Below are 18,620 nucleotides of genomic sequence, written 5' to 3' on the forward strand. Positions count from 1 at the left end.
TAGGGACCGACTCCAGTACTGAGGCCAGTATCTTAGTCAAGGGCAATGGCGGGAGTATACCTAACCTGACAGACATGTCTTTTTAGTGTGGGAGGGGGAGGAACGTGGCATAACACATAGAGAATATGCACACTCCAAGCAGATAAGATCCAACCAGCTGAGACTCGAACCATGAAACTCCATCTTGCGGGGCAACAGAGCTAACCACTGCTGCCCACGGTACCGCCCACATTGACAGAAATGTTCAGCCAAATATCTGTAGAATACCCCCTGCAGTGGAAAAGCTGTTGTATTTAATCCAGACCACTGTGCTGAAATCTTGTTGGCAGATTTAGTCCAGTGTTTCCCACAGGTTGAGACTTTATGTGTGGTAGTCGGCTCCCTATGTGTTATTGTTTGTATCAGGGGTGTAGGAGTGATTTTGAACTCGGGGGACGATGGGGGAGGGGGGGGTACACCTGGCATGGTCCCCCAGGAAGATTAAAAAAAATAAAAATAAAGCATTTAAATGATTATTTCTGGTGACTTTCTGTCACTATTTCAGGTGACCTTCTGTCAACCAAATATACTCATTATTGTACTGGGGCCATTAGAAGGTCACATGGATCTTGTAAACTGCTAATTCATGCAAAAACTTTTACGATAGTTGAGTTTAATTCTCAGTGTCTACCTTATTTTCCAGGCCAGTGCTATTCCATAGGAAACCTCAAGGTGAAAAAGAGCACAGCTCTATCTGTATTATTATCAAGAATTGATATGGTTCAGTTTACCAGTGATTTGTCGAAAAGCGGTGCAATCACTGTTTCAGCAAACATATCGTCCATGCAGTGATTTTATTACATAGCCAACAAACAACCCTAAAAAGGTAATAATTGCCTTAATATTGCTATTACTGATAAGTCAATAACAATAACAATTCCCCCATGAACTAAAATTATTTGATCATAAACTTAATGGTGCTGAGAGCCCCAGCAACTTACTTGTCTTTTAGGTTGTTTTCCAAAGAAACGTCTAATGCCTGGGCCCTTCCTTTTCACTTGCTGGATTATTAAGTCAAGTCATGCACTGACTGCAAACACAAGGATATGAGAACGATGAAGATTATGAAGAATTAAAATGGTACTCTACATAATGTGCCACGTGGAGGATATCTGACAGATCCACCATGTATAAATAGCAGCTCCAAATGACTATGTAAATGATATTGCACATACATATTGATTTAACTGAAATATGGACCACTAAGTAACACAACCCTTACCTTCAGTGCGAAATCAGTAATATGAGTACAGGTAGCTATAAATAGCTAGCCAACTAAGTCAGCATTAGGTAGCACAAGAGCTAGCATAATAAACTATAATTAGCTGTGTTAATCATTCAAAACAACATAATAAAATCTTAGATGCGCTTATGTCAGGGAGGTACACAAATGCCACATTGAATTACAACAATGAGTGGAGGAGCAAGCTAGCTAAATTAACCAAGTGGGTAGTTATTGCTGCCTTGAATGAGTGGACAGATTAAAAATAAATATATATATACATATATATATATATATATATATATATATATATATATATATATATATATATATATGAACAACATGAAACTCCAGTACTACATTGTCACCTTACGTTTACAACTTGTAAAACTATATTTTTACTCTGAAATTGGCATTAAGACATACAGTAAGCACAATTTTAATGTAACAAGAAGGATTATCTTTCAATGATTTTACAAGCTAGTAAAAATAGGTTGCACTTTAAAGTGTCTTAAATATAAAACAAATATGTACATTGACATGGAAAAGGCTTGAACAGATAGCATGATGAGTGCATGATGTCATCTTTCAAAATATCATCTAATGCTGCACAATCAACATGCATTCAATTACATGTTGCCCTTAATTTTAACTTGCATTGAAATGTAAGCAGATTTGTATAAGTAGGTAAATGGAAATGTATAAGTAATACATACAATGCTTCATGCTTATCTGCACTCTCCTGATAGAAAAGTGATAGAAAAGAAACAACTGGGGAGGGCATAAATTAATATATTTTGAGACTCTGTCTTAAAGGGTAGACAAATTATGAAGCAAAAGGCTAAACTACTCCCAGTAGGAGATGGTTCCCTCAATTGACCTTGAATACCTTTTATCCAATGTGCAATATTGTGCATTTTGTTCCATACAAACTATGAAAAAAAAAAACACAATGAAAATGTCTACATTAGCAAAGGATAATTACAAAGTACCCATGCTCCAGTGATTATCTCTTGTCCATGCAGACAATTATGAAATCTGTAACTAAGCAATTAGGTATTTGGTAATTACTAATTAAAGCAAGCATGTGCACACTCACCATTGGTTACATTATACTGTACATAACTCCTGACTGAAGGCTGAAGGTACGTTGGGCTAGGTCTGTTTAGTGCTTGGATGGGAGACCTTGCAAAACTCATTTCCAGCTGGAAGTGGTGTTTGAGAGGACTGTCTACCCCTACTGGCCCACAAACAAGAAAAATATTTTTCAAAGGCTGTAGTGCAGTTGCCATTAAGCCTTTTAGCGATGAGAGCTGGGGGCCTCCCTGGTGTCCTGACACAACTGGCTTTTAATCTAGACATCTCATCCTCCCTTGTTTGTCTCCCTCCCTCTCCACCACCTGGGTGCTGAACACTCTGGTGCTAAATGCCAATCTGTCATGAACACAGACATACAGGGCCAGATTTACCAAGGAATTAGTCGCAACGTGAAAATATTCGGGAAATCCCTGCAGAGTGAGCAAGTCGTGTTGGTGGAAGGAATAAACATGGATGAATCGGTGATGGGCGAAGACCACAGAGTTTCTGAAGGTAAAACTGCATTCACATATCATTATAGACCCCACTGAATGTGTATGCTGGACAATTGTTTAAACTGTTTAAATTCAGAACTGCATTTTTATACTAACTGCTAGCTGATGGTATCAATAGAAGTCTCGTGTCCTTCCAATAAAACAAATGTAATTTCACATTATATCAGAAAATAAATGAGAAGTGTAGAAACATGTATGAAACATATTTTAAATCCTGTCGCCTTTCCAGTGTGTTTTGCACCAGAGGATGCAGCCCACAAGGGAAACTGACTTAACTGTGGAGGACATGCACACAGCCTGACACCCTCCTCTGGCATCCTGTGAGCTACGGGATATATGAGCACAGACAAATTACCGCCTGCTTTCAGGAATTCTAAAAATCCTCAAGCGAAAAGGGGAGTCGCAACTAAATGTGTGCTTTAGGAAATCAGACGGAATAATTAATTGGCCTAATTTACGTTTTAGCATGTTTTCTCCAGGTAAATATATGCACAAACACATTTATCTGTGAGAAGTCGCAGAGTTATAGAATCCCCTGAAAAATACATCCAAATAGTGATTTTGACCAATTGCGACTGGTTAGTAAATCCGACATAGATATTGTGGCCTTGAAGCGACTACTTGTGCACCATTCTTTAGAAAATCTGGCCCACTGCGAGTGTGTGTGTACGTGTGTGAGTGAATGTGTGTGCGTGCGTGCATGTACAGTATGTGTGCATATGAAACAGATGAGGAGAAAAGCTGTTTAAATGTTACACAGCTTTTCCCATGAATGACTGAAAAACTTGTTCAATGACCCTCTGTCTCTTTTAATAGAACTGGGCACTACAGATAAACTGACAAAAGTGCAGTGTTTCACAGTTTAACATTTCCTTGTTTAAGGTCAAGAATCCATTAGGATATTGCACAGCAAGCTACTATATTACTCATATCAGGCAAACTGGATCTTAATAACTAAAAGCCTGATTCTGATTCTGAGAAAATAACATCAAAGGCATATTACATGTGTGCCTTAAACATGCTTTTGAAAATGCGTAAAGTGTCACTTAAGCAGTGTTATAAAATGATGCACACGACTTTGCATCCTGGAATTTTTGTGTTTAAGCCCATGGGTCATTGCAGAAATTTTGGCTTGCCCCATTAACTTGGAATGCCTCTCATACTCCTATTTTAAATGAGTGGCAGCCTAAAATAGTAGAAGCAGTTCAGCATGCCAGAAAACAGAAATATTGCTTTAAATTCCACATATTGCTGTAGTTAGACTTCAGACTAGTGTAGAACTCGTCGATCTGGCATTTCCCCGAGCAAAATCTCAGGTCTTGACTGTGTGGCAGTTCTACTTGAATTTATTAATTTATGTAAAAAGCAAAAAGTTACATATTTCATAATAATTTAATCTTTCTTCGCTGTCTGAAAATACATTATTCGGATTAAATGGGTGAAATGGGGAGTGGTTACGAGCCTAAGCATATTACCTCTCCACCTGTCACTAAGACACCAGCTTAAGGTATGCAAACCATAAAGGACATAAAATAAACTGCAGATTGTACAATGTATTGTAAATGGAAATATGTCCTCTCCATCAAACAAACAACTGAACGAAGTAAGAAAAAGCTGAAATCCTTATGTAGCAAAACATATCGGAAGTTTACAGTAGCACCATGATTGTACAGAAAACAAACACCATTTAGCAAAATTAAATATTGAGTTGCAATTGAAATTTAGCAAATTAAACTAAATGAGTAGTAATTAGAGAAAAATATTGGTAAACTTTTCTATGATAGACTATTAAAAGTTTCTCTCATTAAGTCATAATAAAGGAATAATGGAACAGTGTGAGAATTAGTTATACTTTATACATATAATTAGGTTTTGCTATTTTTCCCCTTGCCAGTTGCTTTCTTTTTTTCAGAATTCACAACTTTAAATATGGTATTGAACAATAAACTATGCATCCTTCACCTGAAACTCAAAACATAGGCTATGTCTTTACTCAGGTGTTGCTACTAGTCTTGGCTTTTAAAAGGGGGGAAAGCCATATACAATCAATCAACATACCCATACAAAAAAAGTTCCTGAGAAGTTTTTAGGTTGAACAAAAAATAAATAAATAAATAAATATTCTTACAGCTGGTATTAGTAGTCCAAATGCATACTCTTAGATCATGATTGAGCATAAGCAAAGATTACAATGACCTTACGGTAGATTGAATTGAAGATTAATTTATTATGAACTAGTCAACCTTGTTTCAGTTCAAGACTGGACTATCAAACCCCTGAGAGATTTTATCAACAGTAATAAATTATCAGATTCTCTCAGTTCACACTGAAACTTTGTGACTTGTATTTGCTGAGCCTGAGGCATTAGTGGTCTAGGCATACTGCATGCCGGAGAATACTGATTGGTAGTCCGACTGCTGCTTGCAATATTAAACAAACTACCCTAATGGCTGAGAATTCCTGTATAAATCATTGTTTTTTAAAATTTTGCATTTATTTTTTTTTTTTTTTACATTGCATCCATTTATACAGCGGGATATATACTGAACCAATGCAGGGTAAGTACCTTGCTCAAGCATACAATGGCAGTGTTCTACCTGGGAATTGAACCTGCGACCTTTAGGTTACAATACGAAGCTCTTTACCCATTACACTACAAGGCCCACCCATCAGATTCATTCATTTGTTTGAGATGCTTAGAATATCCATGTATTCTGGCAAGCTAAAACAGACTAAGGAATAACATCCTAAAATATTTTGAATTTACAAAATCTGTGACAAACTAGTTTCTGAAGAGGTGCCAGGATACTGGGACATACTGTATAAGGTCAGAATAGTCACCTTAAACAAAACTAATAATAGACAATATAAGCAGCATTAGCTCAGCTTCACCTCCAAATCCCACATCACACAATCTTAATTACCACTTAGCATTTTTCATTCAGCCACTCACCAAACAGATGGGCATATCTATAGCCTAATCAAATTTCTCAGGTATGCAAATAAAGCACTGCTGTGATAATTGTACACGGCACTTGCCTATGCCTATACTCAGCGAATATGAGACAACACGCATGCATGTAGGCTACTTCTAGCGCAGTGCCTCAAACAAACTTTTTCAAAAGTCTGTTGTTTGGGAAATTCACATTTCCCTGCTCTCTTTGCCTTTAGCTGTTTGCCATCTACGATATGTCAGGTTTTAAATTCCATGGCAAAGGTCCTTTGCGGTGAGCTACAGGCATAAGTCATCCAGTGTGGAGAACAACCTCAGCCCTGCAGCACTGGCATGGCCCCCTGTTTGCACAGGGTGAACCAGCTCAGCTATAGCTCACATACCATTCTCCATCCTAAACTCAATGGAACCTCTAGGAAAGAGAAATAAAGCAAAAACCTGGCTACAATACAAATGTATACTTGGTGCAACTGACGCAAGGTCTTGCTTTACTTGGCTATATAAATCAGTTATTGCTCAGCTTGACACAATGTGTTCCGACAGCACGAAGAAATGTAGATGTGCAGCTGCCTTTTGGCTTGTACTCACAGTCGTTATTGACTGCAGTGGCTCTTTGTAGCAACAATTACCACAGCCCATTCAGATGCACTCTCAGAAGAAAGGCTTCCAAAAGCCTCCTCTGTGTCTCTATAGGCGAACTCTATCTAGTTCAAGTGCCTTGTCAGGCAAAATGGTTCAATCTGGGAGCTTTCTCACTATTTTCCACTTCAATTACTTATCACTAGTTTTAAAATCTCTCGTTAGGTCAGGATGCACAGCACTCAATAAAATATGTTTCTCCCTCAATTACAAATGCAAATGTATGAGTCAAAATGAGAAGAAAAACGACTACTTGTGTTGTTTGACCCATGCAATACCATTGCACATGTTTAACAAATATTCTCACTCAATTTACTTTGCTGACATTAGCCAGACTCTTATCTAGGGCAACTTATAATGCTCACACAACTGTAAAGCTCACGCATTGTCTGCAGTAATTCCTTAAAGATGAAATCCATGGTCCCAAGAGAGTAAGCAAGTACAAGAAGTGTAGACTTGATTAACAAATTGTCAACTGATCCTGATGAACATAAAATAAAGTCACAGCAGCGAGAATGAAACTAACATAATTAGCATTAAACTACATGAGCAAAGAAGCGCAGGCTACGAGGAACAGAAGTTAAAACTAATCAGGTTTTATGGGGTGGGTATTTATGGAGGTGGGTCTTCAGTCTGCATTGGAAGATGGCCAACACCTCTGCTGACCACTGTGGGATGAAAGTTTATTCCACCATCAAGGAGGCACAACAGACACTATAAGTGACCGATGTCATAGAAATTACAACTGTAAAAATATATAATAAATATATTATATTAATATTTTAGTCATTCACAAAAATTCAGATACATCATAGTTTTTTCTATATTCACTATTGCCTTAAAATAAATAAATAAATAAATAATAAATAAATAAATAAATAAATAAATAAATTCATTCCTGTGCAGCAAAATATGGCACAGGCAGCAAAATGTAATGACATTTCAGCTCCTTCCTAAAACGCTACCAGAAAGGCACGATGCTATCATAAGGAAGTACTAGAAAAGAGCAGCTAACAGCTAATCGTCCGTCAGAAAGTACTTCTCTGTATTTACTGGGAAACAAACTGCAGACTTGAAAAGCAAGTTTGTTTCAATGGGTATCAAAGCGAAACCGTGATTCAACACACACGCACAACATAAAATAAACAACTTCACAATCACGATGTTGACAATGTGATCACCCGCGCCTTACCTGAGAACAACCGTTTCACCTTGCCTGACGGTAATGTTGTCCATCATTGTGTTGTCAGATTGAGAATCCCCTTGGCTATGGACTGGTAATCCTGTGGGCAGAAGGAACAGCAATCTAAGCCACAGAAGGACCGTACGTTTCCAAGACATGGCAAAGACGTCGATATTATCCGTCTTCGGGGTATAATCGTTCCAAAGGTGTGGACAATTCCTTCGTTAGTGCAGGAGAAAAAAAAAAAAAAAAAAAAACTTCAGCTATATGCAAATGATGTTGTTTGTATAATATTTATTATTTGTGAAAAAAATATATTGCTATATTCTGCTGTCCGCTCTTGTGTGTATTTATAAAGTTTAAATGGTCACTTTCACTTGTCCTGCGCAAGTTCCCGTCCGGTGGAGTCCATTTCTTTGATGTCAATGCGTCCTGTATCTTCCCTTGTGTTCACCAGAATCCTATAGGCTATACATTAAGTTCTACTCTACTGCATGCAGTATTACTGATGCATTAACAAACGGATTCTATTAATCAAGATGTGCGAAGACTGAGAATTAGTAACCAAATCCATTTACGTATTCGGGCTCAAAGTTAAGCGCGTGAATGTAACTTTAAGAACGGATTCCTTAAAGTTACTTCTGTCACAAAACGGAGCTAAAGTGGAGAAACTAAGTAATGGTGAAGAAGGGTAGGCTACCGAATGGCTTGCCTCCTTGTCTCAGTCTGTACAAAGTCACCGCAGACAGTCCGTTGTAGTAGCCTATGCTGCCCTCCCTCTCCATCTGTACCACAGATTGAAACAGCGTTGTCATGGCAGCAAGAATACGACTGTACAGCACTACCATAAGATTTAAGCCTCTTGTATTTTCAAGAAGACGCCTAATTACCTAGTTTGTGTCTCTTTTGGGTTGTTCGCAATTTAGTGAATGTTCAACAGTAGAACTTAGAACAATCGATAATCATCAATGGTCGATAAGTGTGGCAGATAAGGGAATCAACTTCCGATTTTTGACTGTGTGGTGCATGTTCTACTGAAAAAGTGGCATCTTAATAATTGTATTATTTATGAATTAATTATAATTTTATCAAAGTGTAGCTGTCAACAAACACATTTAAAATAAGGTATATACAAATATATTATTTTCTGTCTCCTAGCCTGTTGGTTTATATGTGTGTGTGTGCGTGCATATGTGTGCATGAGAGAGAGAGCATGTGTTCATGCTTATACAAGGGATTGTATGCATGTGGTATTTGCATGTTGGCACACGTGTACGCATGTTAAATGCAGGTTATAGAATATGTGTGTGGTCTAGGTGATGAGTTCAAAAGAATACTGTGAATATCTGGATAATCTGGAAATATTTCTGCGCAATGTCTGCTTTCCAAATTGGAGTAAAATGCAGTCATTCATTTCCAAAAATAGAAGCCACTGCTGAATTCATAATTGTAACCTTCTGCCTGTCTTGTGGCATTTCGATATTACAGAGACATCGGGATGGAATGTGCCCTTCCATCGTGAACAAGACACCATGGTGACAAGAGTCTGTTCAGCATGGACCTGAACCGCAATGAGTGCAAAGGAATAATTCAATCATTTATTACAGGAAATGTTCCATTTTCTGAGTTTTGAAAGAGCAGGCTTATTTTGAAACTAGCCATGTTCTTCAGGATATGGGAGGCGGTCAATGAATCTACACAATGAACAAAAATGAATCTCAGCTTTAATTCACAATGGTCAATTAAACTTGGTTGCCATTGTTCTACATTTTTCCCTATTCTTTGATTCAGGCGAGCACGCATGTATGGTTTTCAGGCTTCATTTGGTTCAAAACACAGGCCTTCATAGAATAATGTGCCCAGGCATCACTCCTTTTCAGACAACCTTTTTTCATTTCATTGGTAAGGCCAGAGTTCAGGGCTCTAGAAATGAACACTTGTCACAGTGCCTGTCGCTTATGTTCAATTTGCAATGTTAACATAAGAATTGCAGTTGTTCACACTGTCAGACAAACCTGATATTTGAATGAGATATTGCATTCACACGACACAAATGGATTAAATACAATAACCATGTGAAGGGTTTTGGCAAGTGATTTAATCTACCTTTGACAGTCATGTGACGCATAATTGTACACGGGCTTCAAAGTGACTCAGCCTCCAGAAGAAAGGACAATGCTAACGCGTCTTTAATGAAGTTAAAATGCAGGCTTTGAGGTCTCCAGCACATTGTGACGAGAGGAATGAATTAGTGAATGAGAGAGCTGTGAAAAGCCTTTTTAAAGTCAATGGGATCATACGCCAGTTCACCTTGGCACTTTCAACGTTGCCGAGAGACCGGCTGTGAACTTGCCCGCTGTTATTTAAAAGCAGCCCTTCACCAACTGCTCAATGGATTGTTATTTCCCTAGACAATGGCACTTCAATAAACCCATATTGTGGCTCTGAGGGGTTTTACTGAACATTTTCATATGTGTGGCAGCCAAGGTTGTCACTTAATAAGCATATTCTTCTTCTTATTAGTGTTATTATTATTATTATTATTATTATTATTATTATACTGTGATTAGTAGTATTAGAAGTAGTAGAGAACATTTCTATAACATAAGAATGCTGACAGGGTAAACAGACCAAAAGTAAACACCAAAAATGAAAAGTAAATTTAGAAAAGTAGAAACAATACAAGGCAAGACCACAAAGTGTGAAAGCCACAAGATTTTAAAGGTAAGCAGGCCAGGGCGTCACGCAAGCCAAAATTCTGGGGGGGCGGGGGACCACAATTAGTGCAGGGGGGATGGGGGTCCTTCCCCTGGAAAAAATAATAATAATGACGCCATTTTCTGCAATTTGACATATATATTCAATGTCAGTTTTTGTAGCTCAGTAATCTCCCGCTTTATATTAGGGTAGATACTGTATATTTATTTAGAGATTTTCATGTCTATTATTTGTGCTGTTATGGTTATTGAAAATGACACTCACTTATTCACTCACTTCTACACTAGCTTCTACACTGCTGCTACTTTTCTTGAAAAAGAGCTAAATCTTGTCTGCTTCACCCAAAAATTTTAAGGAGCATAAATTCACATAAAAAGAATATATCCACAATGAAAACTAATTTAGAGAACATACTATCAACCTCCTGACTGAGGACAGGGCTGGGGCTTTCTGACGTTTTTTTTTTAAAGAATGACGAGATTTTCCTCTGCATCTTGACCTGGAGATATCAAATGGAATTCAGTGTTTTGCTAAATATAACTTGTAATAGTGGCAGTAAAAACTATCAGCTCACTGCCATAAGATTCACACAGCTCTCCTTTACCAATATTAAATAGGATGCTATGCTATCACAAGTCACGACTAGCTAGCGAGCCAGAAGGCTAAACAACCGGATTGAAGGATGGCTACTAACTTTAGCTGGTACTAGCCAACTATCTTGCACAGCAAACTATGCCTATATTTCTCAAATGCAATTAAGTGTGTATAACTAATTGCAGTTCATTTTCACACATTTGAAAAAGGGATTGATGCTCTAGCAACCACTTCAGCAACACACCGTTTAAGCTGTAGCCTACATCTCCTCCAGCACTGATGCGCAACAGAGTGCTGTGTGCGTGCGTGCGTAGCCTACCTGCTGTTGCGAACCGATTTCATCCTGCAACTTTTGGAAGAAACCAATACCATAGGGAAAGTGAGTATGTGACTTTTTGATCTATGATTAGAAGAATACATTTGACTCATAATATAAAATGATCATAACTACATATTATAAAAAATAATAGTATGATAGCTTGAATGGGCATGACGCGTCTGAAGGTAGGCAATGGGACTTCAGTTGTGTGATCCTATGTTGCCAGTTAATTCGGTGGTTGCCAAATTTTTAGCATAGAGTAATATCCCACAGCTTTATGTATTATCAGAAACCACTGATAACTAGGCTGCAGTAACCACACATAGAAGTAACAACAGCACAAATTAAAGTTTGACTATCTTAGAATGATTACAGGGCCAAAGTTAGGCAGTGCCTCATCATGAGTCGTCTTAAAGACAAATGTTGATTGAATCAAGGTCAGAGTAAGACTTGCTATCTCCTGCTATCACTCTATCTGGCCGACATTTCAGAGGAAGACAAAGGGAGTCTTGGAGGTGGTCTTCACATTGCATACTTGTAAGAGTGAAAGGCTGCCTAGAATGAACAGAGTCAATGAGACAGATTGACGATGAGGTCTTATGGACTAGTTCATCGATGTGGACTAATTCAACATGTGAAAAAAAGTATAAGAGGCCCCAGTCAGGGGCAGCGGAGGAGAAAAACCTCATTCAGGCCTGATCGACAGCAGTGGAGTGTGACTCCTGTAGCTTTTGATGAATTGAGTCAATTTTGTTTTGGAAGCCGTCTAGGGAATTTATTACAGAGATCGGAGGACTCAGAGACAAGAAGGTTATCGTTTGGCTGCAACAATTTGGGTTTGGTTGAGAAAAGGCTCGTGGGTTATCTTTACCATAATTAATAATGTCAAGATAATGGGAAGATTTAGTTCCAAAGACCTAATTATTATAACAAAGGAGATATGGTTCACCAGCTCACAGGCTATAAAATATTGCCGAAGTAAGGTGTTCAAGGAGACGTCCACACATTTTCACAGACCATCCTTCAGATCGCATAAAGAGAAAAAGGGAAGTATGTGATTGAACGGGGTCACAGTGTTTGTGATGAGTAGTCAGCAATTTATAGTAAAGGAAAAACAAGTTGTGCTGAGATAGATTTATCAGTATTGATCAGTGAAAGTGAGTAGCAGTATTCATAAGGTTCGAGATTTGAGTTAATGGTTTATGGTTTCTGAGTGTGATAGGTGTTTTCCTTAGAGACTGGCTGGGGAAGAAAAAAAAACAACAACAGTCCATGGCCTGAAAATAACAGACTACCAGTGAAAATTAGTGAAATGTATATTAGTTGAACATGTAAGGTCAAGGATATGACTTGAGCTTCGGGAAGAGCCATCGATGTTCCTTGGAAAATGGAAACGAAAATGCACAAAATAAATCTGCAGTGTAAGCACAACCAGGGGAACCATCTTCTATGGTGAAAACTCTGAGAAGTCTAAGGGACTACAGATCACATCAGAGTGAACAATTCTGATAACTCCGAAACTCGAGGGGGCCTCAGATGGACGATAAACTCTAACAACCAGCAACGGCTGTGCATCTGTTCATTTAAATGCTAAACATTCACAGGGATAAACATTTTATGTAGGAAAAAGCATCTCAATGTCATCCCCATGTATAATATCTAGCCTGCCATGCCGGCCAGCAGTGTAGTTTATCAATGTAGTTGTGACCGAGGGTGCGACTTGACTAAAGGTTAAACATTGTTTAGCTTGTTTCTAAGCCTTGATAAAGTACATAAATACAAGTGTTGGTCAAATGTAAAGCCATGACCCAACAGTCTTTTAACTGAGGGTGAACTAAGAAAAGCAAATTGAAACAATTCTGCGCATAGGAGTATTGGGTGGTATTTTCTCACTTTTTTAATTTCTCAAGGTATAGTTAGTGCACTGTACCAACTCAATGGACTTATGCAATGTTACAAGTACTGTTCTACAGAGCACACAGAATTAAAAAAAAATCTGATTCAGGTAATGAGGCAAACCCCCTTAAAAATGCCGGGTGTACCTTGGGACTGTTTAGCTTGAGAGCTTATCAGGCACTGAATACTCCTGTCCTAACATAGTTCAGGGCTTTTTCAGCTTTAGGCTGGCTGAAAGACAGAAGCCAAGATCCAGATTTTTTTATTTTACCTCCAGCTAAAATCCATGGTAGAGTGTATGACAGGCCAGAGGATTGCTCCACATCTCAGGACTGATGTTGGGTACAAGCAATGGGAAGCCCACAGCACAGCTACCAGCAGCCCTCCCTGACAAACTACACTGGGGGTTCAGTGAAAGGAAATATAAGGTAGAACAATAAAAAATCCCTATGGCCCAGGTATGACATTTAAGTTTTGGATATGAGGCATCAGCTGTAGACCAGGAGAGCCAGTGGTGCACTACGGTGCAAGGATGAACCCCATGAACTCAGATAGTCTGGATCATGCCCGTGGCAACGGTGGCCAGTAGCTCCACTGGGGAACACGTAATTGCAGTTGTATCGCTCGAGGTATGAGAGGGTTCAGGGTCCACGTTTCATTGCTCTCTAGCGACTCCTGCTGGTCAATCGGGCACCTATGGACAGCATGCCAAAATGACATGCATGACATGTCTTCCTCTCACTCCACTCTATGGAAGCTTGGTTGTGAGCTGCTGTGGGAAAAGAAGCTGACTCGCAGCACCACATTTTCGAGGAGAACGTGCATGCCTGCACTCTCCAGAATCAGCAGTGGGGACTGCGAATAAGTAATGCTGCGGTTGCAAGCAGCATATTATTGGAAAAGTTTAGCCTCAAGTCGGGTACAAAAATGTATTTAAAAAAAGAAACAAAAATGCGTGACAGTATAATAACAAAAACCAATGCCTGTAGTCAACCCAACTCAAAAAAGAAAGTAACTAATCAACTAATCAATCAATAAACCAATCGATCAAATATTGCATTTTAGAAACAATTTGTCACAATACGCTTCGCAAAATACCCTGGTTTAAATCTCAGCAAAGCAACGCTGAGGCAGCAATGGTAAGGAAAATGTCCTTGGTCAGCATGTAGGAGGAAACCCTGGGAGGAACCAGACTTAAGAAACAGTATCTCCTTTGACCTGGAATTCATTCATCACATCACTCTCATGTGGGAGTGAATTAATCATCCTGATACTTCACATCTTAGCAGTAAATAGCGTGTGTACTACAATAATCAATAATTTTTTATTATCATTGATTATTATCATTGATTTTTGGGGGGTTCTTTTTGTGTTTTGAAGCGGATAGGTGCCCGGAACAGTTTGGGGACATTAGAGCTACACCCTCTCCTCTTTTTGAAGGTGCCATGGAATTCTCAATGACCATAGTGAGTCTGGACCTTTAACCTCAAATAATATCATCCAAAGGATAGCGAATTGACAAACACAAGCAACAAGTAGCTTACTTCAACAGAGCAACATTGCTGCCAGACGCAAGAATATTTTGAGCTGGCCATCCTCACAGCGTTTTCGGGTGAAGCAAAATGGTTTCAAGTCAGCGGAACTGTCCTTCTCCAGCAGAAAGCCCAGGCTTTGGAGTTTTGATGAGCAAAGTCTCCTCTGTGAATCGCTCCTTATTTCATAATCAATAATTCATTGCATATACTAAGCTAAACACATCACTCTCTGGGAATAACTGCAGGACAAAAACCTGGAAATGTCACTTCTTAGGTTCATACTCATCTCATTATTTGTGAAAACAGCTTGGTGAGGAGGGAGTACTGGTTTTAGATCGAAATAATAAATATATTTATAATGTGAATTATATTTATAATGACTGCTAGCTATCTTCTGTATCTGATCTCACTCTACAGATGCTATAGAGAACCTGATGAAGGAAATCCACATGTTTGGGGCCTCTGAAACATACACTGCCAGACCTGCAAGTACATTGGCTGCTAACCAAGGGAATTCAGTCACTTATTCTTGTTCTTTCACTGGCAAAATAGCTTCAGACGTGGACTAATCTCGGATGACATTTCCTGTTGTTGTTGTGGCTGATGTGGCGGAGGACGGCTTTGCCTTCCCTCTCAGCGGATGTGACAGCGTCCCTTTTGAGAGGGGTCACTGGAATCTAATGCATCGTTAGCACCAAAGGCAAGCGGAATTACAACAGAAATGAAATGTTTTCCCTCACCGGGTCTACAGATCTCCTCACCTCACACACCCTCATTTTTTCCTGTAGACTGAATTACGCACAGCTACACACAACTTCTTTAGTTTAGGAAATTCCTTGAAACTCCCTTTGATTCTGTTGCACCTCTCCCTCTTGCACTTCCATTCTCCAAGGGCAAACTGAAGAGACTCTGGTATTTGTCACTGTCTCTACTGAAGAAGCTGCTCTTTCATCTCTTTGTTTTTCACCACCATCTCTTGCAGGCCAGTGCTGCATGGAAACACAGGCATGTCTACTCTGTTCCTGCATGCATGTGTGCATGAGAGAGAGGGGCAGCGAAAGAAAGAGCGAGAGCTTGTGTACATGCTTACACAGGGGATTGTATACATGCGGTATTTGCATGTAGGCGCATGAGTGCATGTTAACACAGGTTTATCTAAACCTGAATACAGCAGCAAATACTTGATTTCAAAATGTAAATTCCATGTAGTCTAGTCTTAATCAAGCTCAATTAAAATGGGCCAGGAGACATACATTTTTGGGGAAATAATATTATTAAGAAGAAGAAGAAGAAGAATATATCTAAGACTGGTCTTTATTTTTGAAGCCTTTCTTTAGTCTGTTTATTGGTCTGGAAAACTGTAGTTGTGTATGATTGTGTGGTGTTGACTCTACCGTTAAAGAGCACAACTGAACTGACATATGTACCTAGGAGCAGCTACAGGAGGCAGCTGGTGATGCAAACATCCCTGGTAAGAAAGTACAAATAAACTGATGGACAGGAGAGGGGCAGATTACAGCTAAAACATGCAGAAACAAAGTCAGGAGTCTAAAGCAGCTGCAGTTTCTCAACCCATTCAGACGTGCCATGCTAGGCTGGCATGACAAAGCACTGCTTTTCACATCACATAGTTGTTGTATGTCTCTCTACATATTTAAAATTGTGAAGAAATAACTATATATGTATACAGTTAATTCTGAACGTATATTATTAAAGCAAACACTACATGTACAGATGGGGATTATGTAAATTATTACTAAAAGTAAGTCCCAAGGGACCATTGTCTGTCTGACCTTGGAAATTATTAAGAGATGACATGCCATCATTAATGCTTAACTGCCAGAGTGGAATTCCCCAGTGCTCATCAATTTTACTCGTCTGTCTTAATGTCATTACTTGTGCAGGAATATCTTTTAATTGAAAATTCTGTATGACAGCCTTTTTTAATTAACATGCTGTGAGCCTTGCATGTACGCTGTGGCTTATATCCAGCCTTCGTATTGCGATGTAAATTAGACCAAGCGTTCAACAATTGTAACAGAAAATAATTCAGGCTAATGCTACGACATATTTTTGCACATAAGAACAATGGGGGAAACTGTACAAATATAGTCTACCTTAATTAGTACATGGTTTCTAAGCAATTAAATGATTCTAAGTAATCATTTAATTTTGTGGTATTTCTTACAGTAGCTACACAATCATTAAACTGCACAATCCAGTGTTTATTAGATTATTTATTAATTAACATGTTTACTTATTTAATAATTTATACATTATTATTATTATTGCATTGTTATCATCAACTTTATATGTTTTAAAGTTTCTGAAACTAGTGCAAGATGAATAAAATAAGATGAAGTAAGGATATCAAAAAATGCTTCGCATTACCAAGAGATGATAAAAGGCGGGTCATCACAAGATTTTTCAGGGTCAATCCAGGCAGTGCTTTATAAAGGGTGGCCTATTTTTTAACCTGTCTGGTGTAATGGAAACTGGGCCGCCATTCGCGTCGCCTTTTCCCCCTCAGCGGTCCTCAGCCTCGCCGGGAACCGCTACATTCTACTCAACGGGGAGGGAATTTTTGCCAGCTTGTTTGGCAAAATGAAAATAAAAATGTAGGTGGCATCGAAAGGTTAACATCGCACTGTTCCGGCGAACACAAGGAGTGAATGATGTGGCTGGTGTGGCCAAGCTGCATGTTAGACTGCTTATTAGCAGACCGAGAAATCTGTATTCTGCATTGACTCACAGGTCCCCATTACTTTTGAAAGGGGAACAGTACTGTACACTGTGACTACATGAGCAGAACATTCATCAGAAGATTCAGTCTCCTTTTACATACTTTTACAGTACAGGTTCTGTGTTGAGAATCAAACCCGTTGCAGACATATCGTGCATGTACAGTATTATCTGAGAAGGCATCACACTATCATGGCATACACAGACTTCCTAAACAGTCTTTATTTTGAGTTTCAGTTCCAAATGTTCCAACAATGTTGTTAGAAATTGATTTTGAAAGGACCTCCACCGCTGATCATGATCTTTTTCATTTAACATTGAGGATGTTTATCGATCATCTACCCTGTTTTACACTTCCTCAAGGACACCTGGCTTATCGGATTTAGCTTATCAGGCTACTTTTCCAGAAAGAAATAAATGCAGAGGTGGGGGTTCCTGGGATGCATACATGGCCGGTAATGTCCAAAAAAAAGCTCAAAAGAGGTCAAAAATACAGAAAGGAAATGCATACATTTTTTTATGTTGTTCTGAATGAATAATAGTAAATAAAGTTTTTTATTTAACAGAAGAGGAAGCACTTATCTTGGTCATCAGTAACCTCTCATGCCACCCAGCACACACTGATACCTAGCCCCAGTCATTTTGAGTTACCGCACGCTGCCAAGGACATTACCGAGTGATCTTGACCATTGGCCATCTCAAAATGACCTCCTCTCCAGGGGACCTCCGCTGTACATGGGAACACAGTGTGGAAACCACACACCTCAGAGTGCTGCTCTCCTCCCAGTAACTGTTATAATTATTGCTTGTTATAATTATTGGCAGGATGTTATCTGGAAGCATATTAATGTACAAATCATGTTCAATAAAACCATTCTATCAATGTAAAGCAAAACCTGTACTTGCTTCAAGCCCATAAATATACAAGTTAGATATTTTCATTATTATTTAAGTTACACATTAGAGAATAATGTTATTTATGTATTTATGTATTTACTTTTTAACTCAGGCAGCAACTCACACAATCATGATGCCAAGGTCTCTTTGAGGCAATTATGTTTTCACGAGTACTGTGCGTGTGACCTTAGATGAGTGTTAGTAACATTTACTCTTGACCTTAATAATTTGATTCATGAGACAACTACAGACAAATTACATCCACCATTAATTATTCACTATCATGCTGTG

The 18,620-nt window shown here is 38.8% G+C and overlaps 1 protein-coding gene across 3 annotated transcripts in view; it reads right to left on the bottom strand.

Moving 5' to 3' along the window:
• LOC135236004 (protein CEPU-1-like) overlaps positions 1–18,620 on the bottom strand; it is a 258,438-nt gene that overhangs the window by 63,381 nt on the left and 176,437 nt on the right. For all 3 annotated transcript variants that reach the window (XM_064302123.1, XM_064302122.1, XM_064302121.1), the window contains exon 2: positions 7,638–7,728. In XM_064302123.1, coding sequence (XP_064158193.1) covers positions 7,638–7,728 — 91 coding nt within the window. The remainder of the gene's footprint in view (positions 1–7,637; positions 7,729–18,620) is intronic.

This window comes from Anguilla rostrata, chromosome 12 (genome assembly GCF_018555375.3).
Source record: "Anguilla rostrata isolate EN2019 chromosome 12, ASM1855537v3, whole genome shotgun sequence".
Classification (NCBI taxonomy): domain Eukaryota; kingdom Metazoa; phylum Chordata; class Actinopteri; order Anguilliformes; family Anguillidae; genus Anguilla; species Anguilla rostrata.